Consider the following 21333-nt stretch of genomic DNA (forward strand, 5'->3'; position numbering starts at 1 on the left):
CTATCTATCTATCTATCTATCTATCTATCTATCTATCTATCTATAAAACTATAAACGTATTGCCTGCTATCTATCTATCTATCTATCTATCTATCTATCTATCTATCTATCTATCTATCTATCTATCTATCTATCTATCTATCTATCTATCTATCTACAAAACTATAAACGTATTGCCTGCTATCTATCTATCTATCTATCTATCTATCTATCTATCTATCTATCTATCTATCTATCTATCTATCTATCTATCTATCTATCTATCTATCTATCTATCTATCTATCTATCTATCTATCTATAAAACTATAAACGTATTGCCTGCTATCTATCTATCTATCTATCTATCTATCTATCTATCTATCTATCTATCTATCTATCTATCTATCTATCTATCTATCTATCTATCTATCTATCTATCTATCTATCTATCTATCTATCTATCTATCTATCTATCTATCTATCTATCTATCTATCTATCTATCTATCTATCTATCTATCTATCTACAGGGTTGGGTAGGGTTACTTTAACTTGATTACTTTCAATTACTTTTGGTTTAATCCAATACCAAATATGCTAATAAAAAACAAAAGAAACTAAATATGAATAAAATGACTCAATTTTGAGCAGGCTTGGGGAGAAACGGAACACACGGAATGGCAAAAATGATGTTGGCAAGCTGTTTGGATTTATTTTCATTTTTTTTCTGTCGCATTTTATGTTCGTTTTCCCGGAGATGATCAAAGAGATCAAAGCCGGGAGAGTAAGCTTACCACGTGTTGTGAGTCATCATTTTATTCATATTTAGTGTCTTTTGTCTTTTATTAGCATATTTGGTATTGAAGTCATCCAAAAGTAATTGAAAGTAATCCAGTTAAAGTAACCCTACCCAACCCTGTGAGTCACATACATTAATTGTTTGATTTTAAAGAAAGTGAAAATTCTTTAAACATATTTGGGGGGAAATGGCTCCCAAGATATTCAGGATGATCCGAATACAAACAGAAATCGCTTTGCGGGGTCGACGGCAGCATTTTTTGCGTGATCTCCTTCCACGCAAACATACACAACATGAGATAAACGAGGCAAACTTGGTACTTTTTGAATAATATATTCATATATGTGTATATATAGCCTGTATTTGAAAAAAGAATGGTAAATAAAACATGCATATGGAGGAAAATGAACATGCGTTTACAAAGTGAAACCTGGACTTCCTGACAAACCTTTGGCTGTAAAACGCACATATTGGTAGCGTTACTTTAACTGGATTACTTTCAATTATATTTTGTATCGGAGTAATCCAAAAGTAATTGAAAGTAATCCAGTTAAAGTAACCCTACCCAACCCTGTATATGATGTGTTCAACCAAGGGGAGGTCTCACTCTGGTGTATGAATGTGAAGGCTCTCTTTTTGAATAGGGGTGGAAGGGGTGGGAGAATGGAAAGGTACTACAGTGGAACCTCGGTTTTCGAACGCCTCTCAGTTCGAACAAATCGGAGTTCGACCAACAATTTCGAGAAATTCTTGCTTCGCTGTTTGGTCAAAAAATCGGAGTTCGAACGCCGGTAATGCGTGAGTGCGTACGCTAGAGTGCGATGCTGAGCGGCATACGGGTGTTTTAGCCCCTTATTATGCCTCCGAAGAAGGTCAGTGCAAGCAGCAAAGTTGCTACAGGTGAAAAAAGAAAAGTAGTGCGTACAACTATTGCATTTAAGAAATAAATGATAGCCAAATATGAAGGAGGTGTGCGAGCGCCTTCTGCTGACCACCACAAAGGTAAGAAATCCTATTCATAATTCTTTTCTTTATCGTTTTATTTTTTATTTTTACACGTTCATGTTAGCGTAATCTTTCGTACGGAAGATTAAGTTAACGCAAACGTACGATTAGCCTGGGTTAGCTTTATGTTTACGTTAAACATTCAAGGTAAACATTCAGGGTGTTGGAACGGAGCCCAACATTCAGGGTGTTGGAACGGAGCCCCCGTTCCAATGAACCGCTCACCACTTGTTGTGGAGACACAGGTGCTAAATGACTTGTAAACGACCTGATTTTTTTTATTTATACACGTCCACGTTAGCGTAATCTTTCGTACGGAAGATTACGATAACGCGAACGTACAATTAGCCTGGGTTAGCTTCATGTTTACATTAAACATTCAAGGTAAACATTCAGGGTGTTGGAACGGATTAAAACGATTTACATTATTTTTAATGGGAAAAATGATTTCGGTGATCGAACAAATCGGTTTTCGAACAGGGTTCTGGAACGGATTATGGTCGAGAACCGAAGTTCCACTGTATATACTGTATTTTCCCTTTGTTCTCATGGGTGCGTTTGACAGAGTTGGTCTCAACATTGGGCAGTGCTCCAGAAGGATTCATGATTTAAGAGTCCTGCTGATGGAAATTTTGGGGTTCACGCTCGTCTTCTTTTAGCCTGATATTGTGTTTTCTTCCAATTTTTCAATCCAGATTACGCGTAGAAAAGCGCCTCTGTATGGCTGTGGTGTTAGTTCCTCGCCCGCATAGTCTCTCGTTGTGTGGTTTGGACTTTGGTTGCAAAAAAGCTCACACGGACGAACTGGAGCTCAGCTCACGTTAAGCTCAGCAGGTGAAGTCTTCAAAGTTTCCCTGGGCCGGGTGGTGAGGTAGCATGTTGCCCTGGTACGTGGACGGTGTGCGCATGTTGTCGCATGGAGCCTGGTGGGAAGATAAAAACGCAAAACGTTGGAGAAGTGGGATAAAGACGGTGTAAGATCAGTTGATTCATCCATCTATCCATCCATCAGCACACTCACTCATCCATCAATTTACCGTATTTTCCGCACTATAAGGCGCACCGGGTTATAGGGCGCACCCCCAAAAAATAGTTTTTGGTCCTATATCTTCCATACATAAGGCGCACCGGATTATAAGGCGCTACAATGGGAACGTCGACAAAACAGTCAGATAGTTCAGTCCAACTTATTATGCGGTGTCCGTACGATGTCACTCAAATGCATCGTTCCATCATTCGGAAGGTTAAAGTCTTGGGATTCAAGAAATGCCAACCATTCCTTAGTTTCTATTTTCTTTTTCGCTCGCAACTTTACTGTGCATATGACAATAAACACTTGGAATTGAGTTTAATTTAAAAATAGACACTCCATTCCATCCATTATCTGCACCGCTTATCACAGAAAAATCGAGTTCAGTCTGAAACAAGATACAGGGACAATATAAAACCCGGAGAAGCTCACCGAAGTCGTTGTGTTCATAATAATGTGCAGCCAATGTCCTCTTATATCCGTGAGGGTAGTAAATCCAGGAGAATAAAATATTTACAAATAAAGAATAGAAAAAAAAGCTTTCTGTATGCCGTCAGCCACGTGCTATTCGCATTCATCTTTTTCGGCCAATTGCAGGCTTTGTTTTGCCGTTTAAGCCAATGCCAGCCTGTAAATGATAAAAAGGATCCTCCCCTTGACCTCCGAATAACTTTAGCCAATAGTGATCGATTTAACTGATGATTGACACATCTTTTTCGGCCAATTGCAGGCTTTGTTTTGCCGTTTAAGCCAATGCCAGCCTGTAAATGATAAAAAGGATCCGCCCCTTGACCTCCGAATAACTTAAACCAATAGTGATCGATTCAAATGATGATTGACACATTGGTTAGCCAATGAAACACCGGTAAATAAATCCCAGCATACACCGCGTACTACTTGGCATTCGGGGGAAAATCTAGTCGGCGGCTGCAAGTTAGTTGGAAAACTTTGCGATTTAATATTGATCCATAAATAAGACGCACTGCATTATAAGGCGCATGGTCAGCTTTTGAAAAGAATAAAGGCTTTTAGGTGCGCCTTATAGTGCGGAAAATACGGTATTTAGTGCAGCAGGTCAACAATCTGGTTCCTTAGTTGTACCAAATCAATGCTCCATCAAGTGAGGCATTTGGTAACAAGACAAACAGGTTAAGTTTTGTGTCCTCCTGAAAGACTCTGCAGCGCATCGCGATAACAGCAGAAAAGTCATTGGTGTCCACTTCACGTCTCTTCTGGAATTCTATAACTCCCATCTCACACGAGAAGCCACCAGGATTGCAAGTGACCCCACCTATCTATCTCACAGCCCATGTTCCCTCTAAGCTGCGCGTGTGCTCAATTGCGCACTACCAAGAGTTTTTCCGCGCACATGAAAATCTTGCCGGCTCACAAAAATCATGGCTCGAAATTGCTAATTAAGAAGTGAATTAAGTCAAAGTTACAGTGCATGAAGGTAAAAATACAAGGGTTCCCCTGACACTGTGCTCTAAATGCGGTATTTTGAAGTCAATGTCAAAGTAGAACGAAGTTGAGTAAAGTTAGTAGAGTTTGTCAAGAACCGGCTTCTTCGGCTCGGCTCACTAAAAGGAACCGGCTCTTTCGGGTCCTAAACGGCTCTTCAGGTGGTTTTTGCTCCTTTCATCCCTACACGACCAAATCTTATGTAAAATTATGCACAAAATGACTTAAAGGAAGGGGAAATAGAACAAAAAAAGAAAAAAAATACCAAAATGAAAAAGTAGTGAAAAGCAGAGAAAAAAAAATAAAAGGAAGAGAAAAAAGAAGGAGAAATTCAGAAAAAAAACAGAAAAAAAGAAAAGAAACAAACAAAGGAAAAAAAAGTAAATAGAGAACAAAAAGAAAAAAGTAACAGCAAAAAAAACACAACACAATGAGATTTTTTTTAAAAGGTATTTAAAAAAATAGAAAAAAACAGGGAAAAAGAAGAAAAAGTTTGTGTTGCATTCAAATAATTTCCAATGATACCAAGTCAATCTTGTTGCCAACATTTTACTTCCACAAAAAAAATGCGACTCAATACAGTTGTGTATCGTGCAACCGACTAAATAAAATGAACACTGTGGATGCCTGAGGAACAATGAAAATTTAGGCCATAATACAGAATGGGAATTATACCACTGCAACCACTTCTGGAAGAAAATCCATTTGATGTCATTTTGAGCCGTCCAGCATATAAAAATTCACTTTAACGGGAAAATCAAAACTAAAGTGGAAACATGCTTTTGTGCTGGAGGTAGACAATAAAGCACAAGAGTGGACTTTTAAAGTTAAAATTGAAGGTCCGCGGGGTGGAAATCCAAGATTCAATCAATAAAAACGATGAAAAAGCAGACCATGGTTCCTTTACTGTGCTTTCCAATTTAATGGGCCTCAATGAGGCGAGCAAGCGGGAGGTGTCATACCCCGACTAAAGCAACCCGCCTCCCACAATCTTTTTTAATCTGACCCCTCGCCCTGCTCTGATTACGCTCAATCTGCTCTCGAATGTCTCATCACCGAACTCATCCCCCAGCCGCCTCGTTCCTCCGCCTACCGTCACGCTTTCCTGCAGCCGAACGAGCGGCAGAGGCGCTTTGACAGCCGTGTGTTCGCACGCGGAAAAAAGCCCGTGTACTGTAATGCTTTAAAGAAACATGTCACTGAATGTTCATTTTACGGATAGTTGCAGTGTTCTGGTTTGCCCGCGTCCCTGCGTCGTAGACGCATCATTTTTGCTGGGGACGCATAGTCTCAAATCAACGTGCGTCCCCGGGACGCAACTTTTTTGACACTAAATTGTCATTACTACCCGATACTTTTTTTTAACAAAGATTTACCCCACTAAATTTTTCGTCAAGTAGATACGCCATTGTCGTTTTGGTCTCGCAGTTCGAGATTTCGTCTGAACGCCGATCTCGATTACGTCGTTTTTGTGGTGGTTGTCGTCAAGAGAAGGTGAAAATCAACACAAAATTGGTCATTTCTTCAGTGTCAGTAATAAGTCGAAACATAATGCAGTAAGGCAAGGAAAACATGCGTGTTGAAGCAAACTATTCGACGAAAGAAAATAAACAAAAGAATACTCCTAGTAAGAAAATGACTTTTCTGCCCAAATGGACTCAATTATATTCCTGGTGACGCTATGACGGGGATGATAATGGATTGGACCTTGAGATGGCATTACAACTGTGGCGGGACAGCAAACCACGAAGAATATACGAAGTGAAAAATCTGAAGTGATAACTGCTTTGTATTACCAATTAACTGTGATGATTAAAAGTGCATGAATATATAGACAAATATTTCAGCAATATTATTTTGTATAATGTACAATATTGTTGTGAACTGAAAAATCTTGAAGTGATAACTGATTTGTATTACCAATAAACTGTGATGATTAAAACTTAAGACATATATAGATTTATATCAAATATTTGTCGCCGATTTACAATTTCACCCTCAATAACACTAAATCTTGGGGACCCATAGATCTCCATTTCTTTTTATTTCCTGATATGTTTTGTCGCATAATATTAACATTTTTGAGGACTTATAATAATAATATAATAATTTCCTTTATTGTCATTCTTTGTAACAATGTACACAGAACGAAATGTCGATACACCTGACCCGTTGTAGCGAGCCGATGCAGCCGCAGCCAACAGAGGGCGCCGCCATTTTACCAATTAGGTATGATTCGGCCGAGGCGCGAACCAGCGACCTCCCAGTCTCAAAGCGGGCACACTACCATCTAGGCTACTGAACTGGTAATTTAGTCGGTTGTAAGATACAGAACTGTACTTAATCACATTTTTTAGTGGAAGTACAATGTTGGCAACAAGATTCACTTGATATGATTGGAAATTATTTGAATGCAACACAAACTTTTTCTTCTTTTTTCTGTGTTTTTTTTCTACTTTTTTAAAATTCTTTAAAAAAAATCTTATTGTGTTTATTTTTTCCGAGCTGTTCCTTTTTTTTCTTTTTGTTCTCTATTTACTTTTTTCCTACATTCCTTTCTTTTCTTTTTTTCTGGCTTTTTTCTAAATTTTTCCTTCTTTTTTCTCTTCCTTTTGTTTCTTTTTTTCCTCAGCTTTTCACTACTTTTTCATTTAGGTATTTTTTTCTTTTTTGTTGTATTTCCCCCCATTCTTTTAAGTCATTTTGTGCAAAATTTTACATAATATTCGGTCATGTTGGGATTTAAGAAGCAAAAACAACCCGAAGAGCCGTTTAGGACATTTCCTTTTAGTGAGCCGAGCCGAAGAAGCCGGTTCCCCGACAAACTCTACTAACGTTACTCAACTTCGTTCTCCTTTGACTCGACTTCAAAATACCGCATTTAGGATACAGCGTCAGGGCAACCCGTGTATTTTGACCTTCATGCACTGTAACTTTGACTTGATTAGTAATTCTTAATTAGTAATTTTGAGCCCTCATTTTTGTGCACTGGCTAGATTTTTTTGTGCGCTGAGAATGTGCAAGCAGTGCGCAATTGCGCACGCGCGCAGCTTAGAGGGAACACTGCCCGGGACCCATCACTTTTCACAGCTAAAATAAACACTGTATTCGTATTCACGCATTTGCTTTCTGAATGCTATTTTAGTGTTACCACGAAAAGCCGGTATTTGCAAGCATTTAGTATCAAACCCTCTCTTTCTATTGAAGTAAACTAGCATTGAATGAGAGCATAGTTAATGTGCGAACATTTTAGAGGCTAAGCCTGGGGTGTGTGTGACATGATAACAGGAGTTTGGGACTAATTGCGTTTTTATCTCTAAAAAAACAACTCATTTGCTGTTCGGACAAGTTAACAATAATTGTAAATGATAAGATAGTGTTTTCGCCCCGAAGCCTGAAATGCACCGCATTTAATTTTATCGTAATTTGACTTGATTGGCCCAAGGAGTTCAACTTAGACACAAAAGTGTTGTTACCACCCATATTTCAATTTGTTTTGTATTAGAAAGGATTCACACCCTTTGAAAATATTCATCCGTCTTAAAGTCGGGTGATTCGTTTGTCGTGTCCTTAAAAAAGTCAAATGTTTTCTCTATTAAGTGTGTGTTAACCAGGGTTGGGTAGGGTAACTTTAACTGGATTACTTTCAATGACTTTTGGATTACTCCAATACCAAATATGCTAATAAAAGAAACTAAATATGAATCAAATGATGACTCACACCACGTGGTAAGCTTTCTCTCCTGGCTTTGATCTCTTTGATCTCCGGCAAAACGAACATCAAATGCCACAGAAACAAAATGAAAATAAATCCAAATAGCTTGCCAACATGATTTTTGCCGTTCCATGTGTTCCGTTACTCCCAAAGCCTGCACAAAATGTACTCATTTTATTCATATTTAGTTTATTTTGTCTTTTATTACCATATTTGGTATTGGAGTAATCCAAAAGTCATTGAAAGTAATCAAGTTAAAGTAACCCTACCCAACCCTGACGACGACACAGTGCGCCGAAAGAAGGGGGTGCCAACACCACATGCACGGCAAACGCGCAACAAATACAAAAAAACGACGGCATAAGTGACAACGCGAGACCTGCCGGGAATAAACACATGTACACGTCACCCTCAAAGTTGACAGTGGCTATCCGGCCAAAAATTACACACGGCAAGCTATCAAACCTATCGGGAAATACTAAACTGGGCAAGGGCCACAGCAGGAAAATGCAAGGCCGGCCGAAAGTAAACAAAACCGCATCGGCTGCGGCCACAGCAACAATCAAACACTGACACGGCAGCCCAAAGCCAACCGGGAGGTAGCTGTAACAAAAAAACACCAGGTTTATGCAGGCAAACCAGAAAATAGTTTTAATCATCATCGGCATCACACAAAGCAACAACGGCGAGACCAGCGGAATTAGACACGATAGCCCCGAAGATAACGAGAAGCAAGCTGAACAAAAAAAAAAAAAACAGCCTGCAAGCAGGCAAACCGGGGAATAGTTGGAAACAGCCCCAGCATCGCCTCTAATGACAACGAATTGCCGGCCGGGATTATGCATGGTAGCTTTAATGCTAACGCAAAGCTAGCTGGGCAAAATACACACGGCCTGCAAACAGACAAACCAGGAAATAATTGGAAACAGTGCCCGCAATCGACCACTGCGACAACGCGGGCCGGTCGGGAATGAAGGCCGTGTACCCAAAGGTAGCAGTAAACAAGCCGCATAAAAACCACCCAGCTTGCTAGTAGGCAAACCGGGGAATAATCAGAAACAGCCTCAGCATTTTATGTTAGTTTTGCCGGAGATCGAAGCCAGGAGAGAAAGCTTACCACGTGTTGTGAGTCATCATTTTATTCCTATTTAGTTTCTTTTGTCTTTTATTAGCATATTTGGTATTGGAGTAATCCAAAAGTAATTGAAAGTAATCCAGTTAAAGTAACCCTACCCAACCCTGCCATTAACACACGGTCCAACACTACGACTTTAAAATCTGCTTTTTCAAATTTTAAACAAAACAAATCTTCACTCGACAAGTATTTTAGTATACAGCTGCTTTTTTTTTGAACGAGACTAAATCTTTATGAAAGAATAAACCATTCCAACGATCGCATTAGATTTCTGTTTTGATAAAAGTTTTCCACTTACAGTTTTAAAAAGCACTTCATAAAAAAATATTCCGGGGACGGTTTGTGTTTTGCTTGTAAAAATAGATTGTGCGATAAGACTTACAATTTGTGCGCTATTTTCCTATTAATAGCTCAAAATGTTGCTCCGGAGATAACCTTTAAGTATATCTTTAGCCGTTGACTTTAAAGACAGACCATTGCCACGACCATCAATTTTACACAAGCATTTGTACTTTTGCAAGAGTATTTGGCAGAGGTGTAGAGATGATGGACAACAGTGGAACAGTGTGGCAGGTAAGTCAGTTGTTGTTTGCAGATGACACAGCGCTTGTGGCTGATTCTAAGGAAACATTGAGAAGGTTGGTAATGGAGTTTGATAGAGTATGTGATAGGCGTAAGTTATGTGTCAATGTTGGGAAGAGTAAGGTGATGACGTTAGAAATCAGGTTGCATGGACAGGTGCTGGAAGAAGTTGAAAGCTTTAGGTACTTGGGTTGTGATGTGGCTGCAGTTGGTGGAATGGAGTGCGAGGTATTGCACAGAGTGAATCAAGGAAGCAAGGTTTTGGGTGCTCTAAGGAGAGTGATGAACAACAAGTGTATCAGTATGGATGTTAAGAGGGGACTGTATGAGAGTCTGATTGTGCTGACTGTGTTGTATGGTGCAGAGACTTGGAGCCTGAACGCAGATTTAAGAAGGAAGTTGAATGTTTTTGAGATGACGTGTTTGAGGACTACGTTAGGAGTGACAAGATTGAATGGACTGAGAAAGGAAATTGTGAGAGACAGAACTGGAGTAGTCGTGGAACTGAGCAAGCGTGTTGATAAGAGAGTACTCGGTTGGTTTGGACACATGGAGAGGATGGATGAGGAGCGAATGTTGAAGAGGATCTACAGAGCAGAAGACAATGGAAGGAGACCAAGAGGAAGGCCGCGATTCATGTGGATAGATGGTGTTATGAGTGCACTGCAGGACAGAGGTCTAAATATAATGGAAGCTAGAGCTCTTGTTGCTGATAGAAAGGAGTGGAGGGGTGTTGTGAAAGGATAGTGGGATTGTGGACGCGTTCTTAAGGATGGGCTGGGCACCCGTATGATGCGGCAGGGGTAAACCAGTGAAAGCTGTCGGGCCCTGCTGTTGAACAAAAGAGTGTGTTGTGTCACCCGGACCTTAGTGACATGGCTGCTTTCTGGTGTCCCGTTTCATCTGGAGGGACGAAAGCATGACCAACTTAGGTGCCGAGGTGCCTAACTTGTTTGGGTGTTTAGGCAATTGGGTTGGCCATAGTCCAAAAATGTTTGTGTGTGTTTTTTTCTATTTTTTTCCCTTTTATTTTCTTTGTTATTGTATGTGTTTGAGGTCACCCCTCTTGAGGGATATGACCAAGGTAGATAGATAGATAGATTTGTACTTTTTGCCGTGTCTGCTCTACTCACATGGTGTTTCACATCATCCAGACTCAGCACAGTGCCCCGATCATTGTTGTTGCGCCCTTTGTGTTTCTTCTTCACACATCGGCACAGTTTGTACTTGATTACCTGAGAAGCAAAGACACACAAACACACGCACATTATCAGAGAACAACACTACCTATTCAAGTCCTTGCTATTTGTATTAAAAGCATCTGGCAGGTCAAAATGAGATTTTATGCTGCTGTAAATGTTTTTCCAATAACCAAACAAATAGATGGAGATTTGAATGGAAAAGCTCTTAGCACCGCAATTGTTCTCTTAGGCTAATGACAGTGGACTTTCTGAAGCATCAAAAATGAAACAGCTGAAATGTTAATGTATTCAAGAGCGTGATTGTGAGTGTTTGGGGTGCATGTAGCAGGGATAAGTTCAAACAAGGGTGACAAAGCATACCAGTGTTTTTTTTTTACACAGCAATTGACAGTACTCTGCAAAAATAAAATCTTGAAATGTAGATTTTGCTCATTTTACGATTTTTTTAAGTTGTTTCCGAGTAAAATAACTTGTCTTGTGTGACCAATAGTGCTTATTTTAAGTATGTCTTTCTAATGCTGGTAGAAATGCAGTCCAAATTATTAAAACTGGATGATTTAATTCAAATTTTCACCTCACAACTGTTATTTAAGGTCAACAAAAACATAGTGCCCGAAAACATACAAAAATTATTCACTCGGAAAGAGGGAAATTTTAACTTGAGGGGCTGTAGTGGATTCAAAATCCCAAAGGTGAGAACCACCAGGAAAAGTATGTGTGTGTCTGTGTGTGGAGTCAAACTTTGGAATCATTTACAAGATGGTTAGCGCGTGTGCGGCACAGTTCTGAGGTCGTGGAAACCTCCTGCGTGGGTTCAAATCCAGCTACCGGCCTTACTGTGCGGAGTTTGTATGTTCTCCCCGTGCTTGCGTCGGTTTCCTCCGGGCACTCCGGTTTCCTCCCACATTCCAAAGACATGCATTTCAGGTTAATTGGCCGGTCCAAATTGTCCCTAGGTGTGAATGAGCGAGTGAGTTGTCTGTCCCCGTGTGCCCTGCGATTGGCTGGCGACCAGTTCAGGGTGTCCCCTGCCCACTGCCCGATGATTGCTGGGATGGGCTCCAGCATCCCCGCGACCCTACTGAGGATAAGCGTTGCAGCTAATGAGATGAGATGAGATGAGATCAAACAATGTCCAACTATCCATGTGTTCAAATTTAAATAAAAAAAAAAACATTACTGGCAGAATACAGGGATGAAGAAAATGGGATATGAGGGAGATTGGAAATACTGCGTTTGAAACTAGGGTTAACTTGTTGTTATTGTTGCTATTATTATATCAGAAGTGTTATTATAAATATTATGTTTATTTTTATTGTTGTTATTATCATTGGTGCCGCAGTGACATTTGGTATGATGTTGAGGGATGGGTATTACGGAGATTATTGTATAAAATATGTGATTATTGCAATGATTATAATTATTGATATCTGACCTGTGTAATAAGTATATCCATGAGATTTTGTTATATTAGACACAAGAGGAAAGGAGTATTTGTAAGAAACAACTGTGCAATGCATTCTGCTAATATGTCATGATTTATTTTTGCAGTGAAGTATTAAATCAATAAGAGATCTTTATTTTATAATCATAAGTAGAGCTTTTCTCAATTTTTCCTAATACAGGGGTACCTCTACTTACAAATGTCTCTATATACAAATGTTTCAGTTTACAAAAAATATTGCCTCTAGTTACAAAGGCGTTTCAGGATCCAAAGTAAAAAAATACAGAACAGTTTGCGAGAATAGAAGGGTATGAAAACACACATCACTATGTCGAAGGCGTTTAGAGACGACAAGGAGGAGGATGCAGCCATCATTCCATCAGTCCAAATTAAAGACATTTTGGCAAAATTCAATGAATTTTCAGAATTTTTGGAAAGGAATCACCTTTTTTATCGTCAAGTGTTGACAGGTCGGGCTATCGCTTATTATAATGACGTCTGCCTCGCGTGTTTCCGATGGATAGTCAAAAGATGGCAAAAGCAGACGTCATTGGATCCCTTTTTCGAGAAACTCAATTTAAAAAAGCAAAGAAGACAGTTGAAAGGTAAATTAATATTTTTGTTATTTCCTTTATACTTTAATTTTTTACATGAAGTGTCTCTTGGTTTATGTTTAGTGTGCTGTAACCGAATTTTGATACGTATTTATTTTAAGTTTTTATGCTATTGATGATTTATTAAAAAAACCAAAACATGCTTTTGCAGGGCTTGGAAAAGTTTAATGTATTTACAATGAAAAAAGCTACTTGCAGGACAAATAAAATTCATGAGGAGAGGTACCACTGTATGTACTTAATATTCATTATGGAGGGGTGGTCAACCTTCCTAATGGAATACAGCCGAGGGTTGTACTGGAGGCTCCTTAGACCTGAGGACTGAGTGTACACTTAATATTGTTTCAGACTACCGTAAATTCCGGACTATAAGCCGCTACTTTTCCCCCAACTTTTAACCCTGCGGCTTATTCAGTGATGCGGCTGTCACGGTCGCCATGGCGACCAGTCTGCCGCGCCCCCGAACTCAAGCTGAAGCAGATCAGCTGATTGCTGGTCTGCTACTTAAGGCTGGGTTGTGGGTTTGGCGGGCGCTGGCTCATTATATTACACATTCCCCGGTCTGTTATGCCTTGTCCTGTTTTAGTTTTAAACATTTTCCGTCTGTTATGCCCTGTCCTGTTGAGTTCGTGCCGGAGGAACTCTGTACTGTTCTGTTTTGTCCCGGAGTATTGGGCGACTTTTATTTTGTTAAATAAAACTTATGGATCGTCACGCAATTGAGTTCTCCCTTCCTGCCTCCTGCCTCCGTTCTGGTCCGGTCACCCCTTCCACTCCACCACGCCTCGTGACAGCGGCCAATTTATGTAATTTTTCTAACGGCCGCTAGCGGCGCTCGAGTGTTGCTACAATTAACTGCCCTGTCAAAGCTATATTATTATTATTAAAGCTTTGAAAACTCTCGGTGTACCGTCTTTCTTTGTAAATATGTCTAACCCATGTATAATATGTATTTGCAACTGTATATTTTTGTAATGTATTTATTTGTATTTATTTTAGACACTTATTCTGACATGTTTTGCACGGGTGAACGAAAAATGAGGGGCGGAACAAACGCGGGGTGCCGAGTTTAAGTGGGGACCGCTAAAGGTGAGGGACAGACAAGGAAAGAAGAGGGGGTAAAAAGTTGGTTAAAGAAAAAGGAGTTGCGTGAGTAAATGTGTTCATCTGATATATTTTTCCCACCCTTACCTTTGGAAATATACACTTTTTTCCTTGGATTACTTTCAACGGGACCCGGACTCTGCAGGTCTGCATCAAACCTTAAGTACCGGTATCATTTTCCGTTCATTTTGCCGGCTGTGATTTTTGGACTGTGGACTTTAATCAAGGACATTAGAATCCAGATATGTCAGCATGTGAAGGTCAGGTCAGGACCTTAACTTGGCCTTTTGGCCTTTGCCATGATCTTTGATTTTTGCAATCCGGAGATGGAATAAGAGCTTGCTCTGTCCACTCCACGCATCGGCCCGGTATTGCAGTACCTCCGGGAACGGTGCATTCGCAATGATCGCAGCAAGGCTTTAGGGCTAGGACCTTAGCTTGGCCTTTTGGCTGAGAGTAAGTGTCCCGGCTCCTAGGCTTTGTAGCGTATTATGAACTGACCGATAACGGATAATGGATAATGAATAATGAAGATAGAACAATAACCCTTAAAAACCCCATTTAGTTTCAATCACGGGACTTGAAGTCGGGTTTGGGTTAATTTTGTGTTTGTGTTACATGTGGGCGCATGCGGCTTATATACAGGTGTGGCTTGTGTATGTACAAAATCGGTTTTCCTCTTAAAATGTGGTGGGTGCGGCTTATAATCAGGTGCGCTCTATAGTCCGGAATTTACGGTATTATGGTCATCCTGAGCTAGGGGTATTTGCTGGTCGCTGTTAGACGTCAGTATAGCTACTTTTTCTTACATGGTTTCTCTGTGTCCAGCCATGCATATTACATAGTTAGAAATTGAAATAGCAGGCATAGAATATATTATTTTAAAGCATATATTTGGTATGATTTTTTATTCAAGAAAATGGAATAAAGGTAAGGTTTGATTTTATCAGCGTATATTTTTGTTTTGGGGCAGCACGGCGGCGCAGTGGTTAGCGCATGTGCAGCACAGTTCATGTCATGGGAACCTCCTGCGTGGATACAAATCCAGCTCCAGACTTCCTGTGCGGAGTTTGTATGTTCTCCCCGTGCTTGCGTGGGTTTCCTCCGGGCACTCCGGTTTCCTCCCACATTCCAAAAACATGCATTTCAGGTGAATTGGCCGGTCCAAATTGTCCCTAGGTGTGAATGGGCGAGTGAGTTGTCTGTCCCCGTGTGCCCTGCGATTGGCTGGCAACCAGTTCAGGGTGTCCCCTGCCCAATGCCCGATGATTGCTGGGACGGGCTCCAGCACCCCCGCGACCCTACTGAGGATAAGCGGTGCAGCTAATGAGATGAGATGAGATGAGATATTTTTGTTTTGCATTATATTATTTATTAGGTGGCGAAGTGGATGAGTGGTTAGCACATCTGCCACACAGTTTAGAGGTCCTGGGCTCAATTTCAGCAAACAAACCTCCTGTGCGGAGTTTGCTTGTTCTCCCCGTGTCTGCACATTTCAGAAACATAAATTGCAGGTTGATTAGGTGGTCCAATTTGTCCTTAGGTATGAGTGACCGTGTGATTGGTTGTCTGTGTCTGCGTGCCCTGCGATTGGCTGGCAACCAGTTCAGATTGTCCCCTTCCTACTAGCGGAAGACAGCTGGGGAAGGCTCCAACTGCCCCCCTGACGCTGGTGAGGATCAGTGGTGCAGAAAATGAATGGATGGATATATATTATGAAACATTTTAAGAGACGAGATTTTTAAAATCCCAAGCAGAACCCCAATGTTCTTTCCAATATGCATTTATACATAACACAATATATAGTTGCTATTGCAAAATTAATGGTTTCATATATCTTTTAAATTTCTGTGGTGATTAATTTTAGGGGCGGCAGTAGCTCAGAAGGTAGAGCGCTCGTCTTGGGATCAAGGGATCCCAGTCCGAATCCCGGCTCGTCCGTGTTACATGTCGAAGTGTCCTTGGGTAAGACACTGAACCCCTAATACCCCCAATAAGCAGGTTAGCGCCTTACATGGCTGCAAGGCCGCTATTGGGAAATGTGGAGCACATTGTAAAGCGCTTTGGGAAGTCATTGACTTGAAAAGCGCTATAGAAATGCAGATCATTTCATTTCATTTCATTTCATTAATAAAGCGTAGCTGTAATTAGTTTGTTCATAATACAGTGAAACCTCGGTTTTCGAACGCCTCTCAGTTCGAACAAATCGGAGTCCGACCAAAAATTTCGAGAAATTCTTGCTTTGCTGTTCGGTCAAAAAATCGGAGTTCGAACGGCGGTAATGCGTGAGCGCGTACACTAGGGTGCGTTGCTGAGCGGCGTACGGGTGTAGATCGCTCTTTTCTTGACCAACTGTTATCGCTTTTAATATAGGTGTACGGAGTGTTTTAGCCCCTAATTATGCCTCAGAAGAAAGTCAGTGCAAGCAGCAAAGTTGCTACAGGTGGAAAAAGAAAAGTAGTGCGTACAACTATTGCATTTAAGAAAGAAATAAAAGCAAAATATGAAGGAGGTCTGCGAGTGTCTGATCTTGCCTGTGCCTTCTGCTGACCACCACAAAGGTAAGAAATCCTATTCATAATTCTTTTCTTTATCCTTTTTTTAAAATTTTTACACGTTCGTGTTAGCTGATCTTTCGTACGGAAGATTACGATAACGCGAATGTACGATTAGCCTGGGTTAGCATTATGTTTACGTTGAACATTCAGGTAAACATTCAGGGTGTTGGAACGGAGCCCAACATTGAGGGTGTTGGAACAGAGCCCCCTTTCCAATAAACCGATCACCACTTGTTGTGGAGACCCGGGAGCTAAATGACTTGTAAACGACTTGATTTTTTTATTTTTACACGTTCATGTCAGCGTAATCTTTCGCACGGAAGATTACGATAACGCGGACGTACGATTAGCCTGGGTTAGCTTCATGTTTACGTTAAACATTCAGGGTGTTGGAACGGATTAAAACGATTTACATTATTTTTAATGGGAAAAATGATTTCGGTGATCGAACAAATCGGTTTTCGAACAGGGTATCGGAACGGATTATGGTCGAGAACCGAGGTTCCACTGTATATAAAATCTTACTGTCCAAACAAAACAAAATTTTTCACAGTAGAATTACCTCGTAGAGGTAGTCAAAGAGTTCAAGGATGGTGAGGATGCTGGCTCCGATAAAGAGGCCCATTTGACCACCGATGTCACCTGATAAGAAAATGACAAAAAAAAATACACTGGCTTTGGATTTCACAAGTCCCCTAACCTATTATAGTTTTTTTCAAATATAAAAGCCTCCCTTTCGAACATCCGCTTACCCAGAAGACCCGCCAGCTCGTAGGCTTTCTTTTGTTCGATGGTCTCGTAGTTGAGGGCTTCAAAGAAGATATCCAGGACCAGGAGGTTATCTCTGCAGGCAAACATCAGCACATTAGCATGGAGAAGGCATTAGCATCTTGGACCCAGTAGCATAAATAACTTGCTGTTGCCAACTAATAATCTGGTAGGCTCAAGGTCCTTGCGGGTTTGTTCCAAAATAACAAAACATAAAAGGATCTAGTGAGTCTGGGGGCATCCCATTATCCGAATTCGTGACCATCAGTTTCACTGAAGATGAAGCACATTCATCCTGTCAGAACTGTTCTGTTATTCTCCCTGGTTTGGGTGATTCTTTTGTTTTCAAATAAAGTTGTAGCCCATGAGAAGCCATCAGCGTCAAAAAGGATTCTGTACAAGAACTGACTTGCAAAGGATGGCAGCATCTGCTCAAATCATCTTGAAGACAATTAGCATACCAAGTGGTGTACAAAGGGTCCCAAAGCAGAAGGGATTGGGGGTCTCAAATTCGTCAGACGCATGTTGTTTCATTTTAAAATTGCTTATCTGCTTCTAAAAAATGAACATTTATTGTATGAAATTTAAATAGTTTTATTACCAGGCAAGAGCGTGCTAAGCTTAAAACACACTTCTACTCTATAGCATATGAACAACCTATACTTTTCTTGGACAATATCTCTGTATTATCTGTGATTGCAACATCCTGTGCTGTCTGGTAATCCTGAAAGGGGGATGCCACATGTTGAGGTTTTTGAGTTTTTCCTTGCCCTCATGTTGGGTCCAGATCATGGGATGGTGTAAAAATAGTCTGAAAAAATAGTCTGTGTAATAACCTGTGAAGCCCTTTGAGACTCTTTGTGATTAAGGGCGTCACAAATAAAAATGACTTGACTGGACTTGACTTATACATTTTATACTACATACAGTATTTCTGCAGAGATTTCATTATCATGTTTATTAGGACATCCCTGAAGAAACATCGCTTTAACACAATGAAACAAAGTATGTAAACAAAGGCCATGGCTAACTGGAAACAAATCCTCTGGTTTGATAAGGAAAAAATAATTTATTTGGCTCAGGCAGTGTGAACAGAGTTGGGTAGAGTTACTTTAACTGGATTACTTTCAATGACTTTTGGATTACTCCAATGCCATATATGCTAATAAAAGACAAAAGAAACTAAATATGAATAAAATTACAAAACTTTGTGCAGGCTTGGGGAGTAACGGAATACATGGAACGGCAAAAATGATGTTGGCAAGCTGGATTTATTTTCATTTCCTTTCTGTCGCATTTTATGTTAGTTTTCCCGGAGATCAAAGATATCAAAGCCAGGAGAGTAAGCTTACCACGTGTTGTGAGTCATCATTTTATTCATATTTAGTTTCTTTTGTCTTTTACTAGCATATTTGGTATTGGAGTAATCCAAAAGTAATTGAAAGTAATCAAGTTAAAGTAACCCTACCCAACCCTGGATATAATGATGGCAAACATCGCTGAGTCAGGCATCTTTAACTTTTTCCAATGTTTCCTTCTCTAGCTCCTCACTTTAGCCATTTGGCTGCAAGCTATAGCTAACCGCTAGCCTTTATTGTTATTAGCTGCTGCTGCTTCATCCTTCAGTTCTTCAGTCTCTCATGCAGGGTTGGGTAGGGTTACTTTAACTTGATTACTTTCAATTACTTTTGGATTACTCCAATACCAAATATGCTAATAAAAGACAAAAGAAACTAAATATGAATACAATGACTAAATTTTGTGCAGGCTTGGGGAGTAACGGAATGGAATGGCAAAAATGATGTTGGCAAGCTGTTTGGATTTATTTGCATTTTGTTTCTGTCGCATTTTATGTGAGTTTTGCCGGAGATCAAAGAGATCAAAGCCAGGAGAGAAAGCTTACCACATGTTGTGAGTCATCATTTTATTCATATTTAGTTTGTTTTGTCTTTTATTAGCATATTTGGTATTGGAGTCATCCAAAAGTAATTGAAAGTAATCTGGTTAAAGTAACCCTACCCAACCCTGGGTGTGAAGCATGTGTGGCCTCAACCAGGTCAAGAGTACAGACTTTGTGTCGTGCCTGAAGTCAAGCATGGTGTTGGTAATGTCATGGTTTGGGCCTGCATGAGTGCAACTTGAATTGGGGAGTTGTATCTCATTAAGGGAAACACGATCTCAAGAATGTGCTGTGACAAAAATGTTTTTCTAGAGGCTTTTCAAAAGGGCTAAGTGCCACACGATAGAACAAACATTCTGTCGGGGGTCGGACTAGTAGATTAAAGAGAAAGAAAAAGAGAGATAAAGAAATAAAAGAAAGAGGGAGGGAAAGGGAGAGAGGGCGGGACAAAGAAAGAAAAATAGAGAGCGGGAGAGAGCGTGAGAAACAAAAGAGATAAAAAGTCGTGAGAGAGGGGGAAAAGAAAGGGAGAGGAGTAAAGAAATCCAAAGAGAAATAGAAAGACAGAAGGGGAGAAAAGAGAAAAGAAAGCGCAACGGGTAGGAAGAGAGAAAGAGAAAAGAAAGAAAAGGAAATAAAGAAGTTAGAGCAAAATAAGTTAAAAAGACACAGCGAGAGAAAGAGACAAAGAGCAACAAAGGAAGAGGAAAAGAGAGACAGAGAGTGAAAGAGACAGACTGGGAGAAAAGGGGTGGAAAAGAGAGAGAGAGAGAGAGAAAGAGAGAGAGAGAGAGAGAGAAAGAAATACAAGTACGGTGTCTTTGTTCGAGGCACCTGGCTTTAGCAACATCAAGTTGACATATTTCTACCTGCAGCTCATTTTTCTCTTGCGCTTCTTTGAGTGTTGCCTCGCGGGCCGGATTCAATCCCTTAGGGGGCCTGATCTGGCCTGCGGGTCGCCTGTTTGACACCTGTGCAATATAACATCTTTGGGGCATCCTCAAGTGGAAGGTGGAGAAGCACAAGATGTCGGACATCCCCAAGCTCAGTCATGTTGTCATGTAGGAGTGGAAGAGCATTCCAGTGGCAATCTGTGAAGCTCTGGTGAAACCCATGGACAGGAGGATGAAAGTGGTTCTCCAAAATCATATTTGCCAAACAAAATATTAAACTTCAGGAACTTTAACATCAGGGTGTACTCACTTTTGTTGCCAGGGGTTTAGCTACAATTGTCTATATTTTGAGTTTTTGAGGCGAAACAAAATTACACTGCTATATAAGCTTTACACAGACTACATTTCATTGTTTCAAATCAATGTTTTTTGTTCAATTCAACATGATGATGAAATCTCTGCAGAATTGTGGGGAGTGTACTCACTTTTGTGCAGGGTTGGGTAGGGTTACTTTAACTTGATTACTTTCAATTACTTTTGGATGACTCCAATACCAAATATGCTAATAAAAGACAAACGAAACTAAATATGAATAAAATGATGACTCACAACACGTGGTAAGCTTTCTCTCCTGGCTTTGATCTCTTTGATCTCCGGCAAAACATAAAATGCGACAGAAACAAAATGAAAATAAATCCAAACAGCTTGCCAACATCATTTTTGCCGTTACTCCCCAAGCCTGCACAAAATGTAGTCATTTTATTCATATTTAGTTTCTTTTGTCTTTTATTAGCATCTTTGGTATTGGAGTAATCCAAAAGTAATTGAAAGTAATCCAGTTAAAGTAACCCTACCCAACCCTGCGTTCTGTGACATACTGTAGTTAAGGCTATGGGGAGTGCGATATGGAAAATAAAAACACCACAATAAAGGAAAAGCAATCACAGTCAATCGATTTAAATCGAGAAGACTGCAAAAAAATATATAATCACTCTCTTGAGTGCTGCAGAAAGCAATACATAAACAGGTGAGGCACTTTGTTACAGCTGCAGCTGAGAATTTTCCCATTTTTAAATAGGACTGCACCCAGGGTTGGGTAGGGTTACTTTAACTGGATTACTTTCAATTACTTTTGGATGACTCCA

General features: G+C 40.2%; 1 protein-coding gene and 1 pseudogene across 2 annotated transcripts in view; one reads left to right on the top strand and one right to left on the bottom strand.

The window, feature by feature from the left end:
• Window positions 1-578: 578 nt before the first annotated feature.
• Window positions 579-21333, bottom strand: part of LOC148364830 (acid-sensing ion channel 1) — a 425191-nt gene continuing 404436 nt past the window's right edge. For both annotated transcript variants that reach the window (XM_088339028.1, XM_088339027.1), the window contains 4 exons: window positions 17380-17471; window positions 17190-17269; window positions 10839-10940; window positions 579-2705 (listed from right to left, as the gene is read on the bottom strand). In XM_088339028.1, the coding sequence (XP_088195154.1) occupies window positions 2610-2705; window positions 10839-10940; window positions 17190-17269; window positions 17380-17471 (370 nt within the window). In that variant the 3' untranslated portion in view covers window positions 579-2609. The remainder of the gene's footprint in view (window positions 2706-10838; window positions 10941-17189; window positions 17270-17379; window positions 17472-21333) is intronic.
• Window positions 14344-14471, top strand: LOC148364831 (U2 spliceosomal RNA; annotated as a pseudogene).

This window comes from Urocampus carinirostris, chromosome 6 (assembly GCF_059441175.1).
Source record: "Urocampus carinirostris isolate Australia breed hairy pipefish chromosome 6, RoL_Ucar_1.0, whole genome shotgun sequence".
In the NCBI taxonomy this organism is placed as follows: Eukaryota; Metazoa; Chordata; class Actinopteri; order Syngnathiformes; family Syngnathidae; genus Urocampus; species Urocampus carinirostris.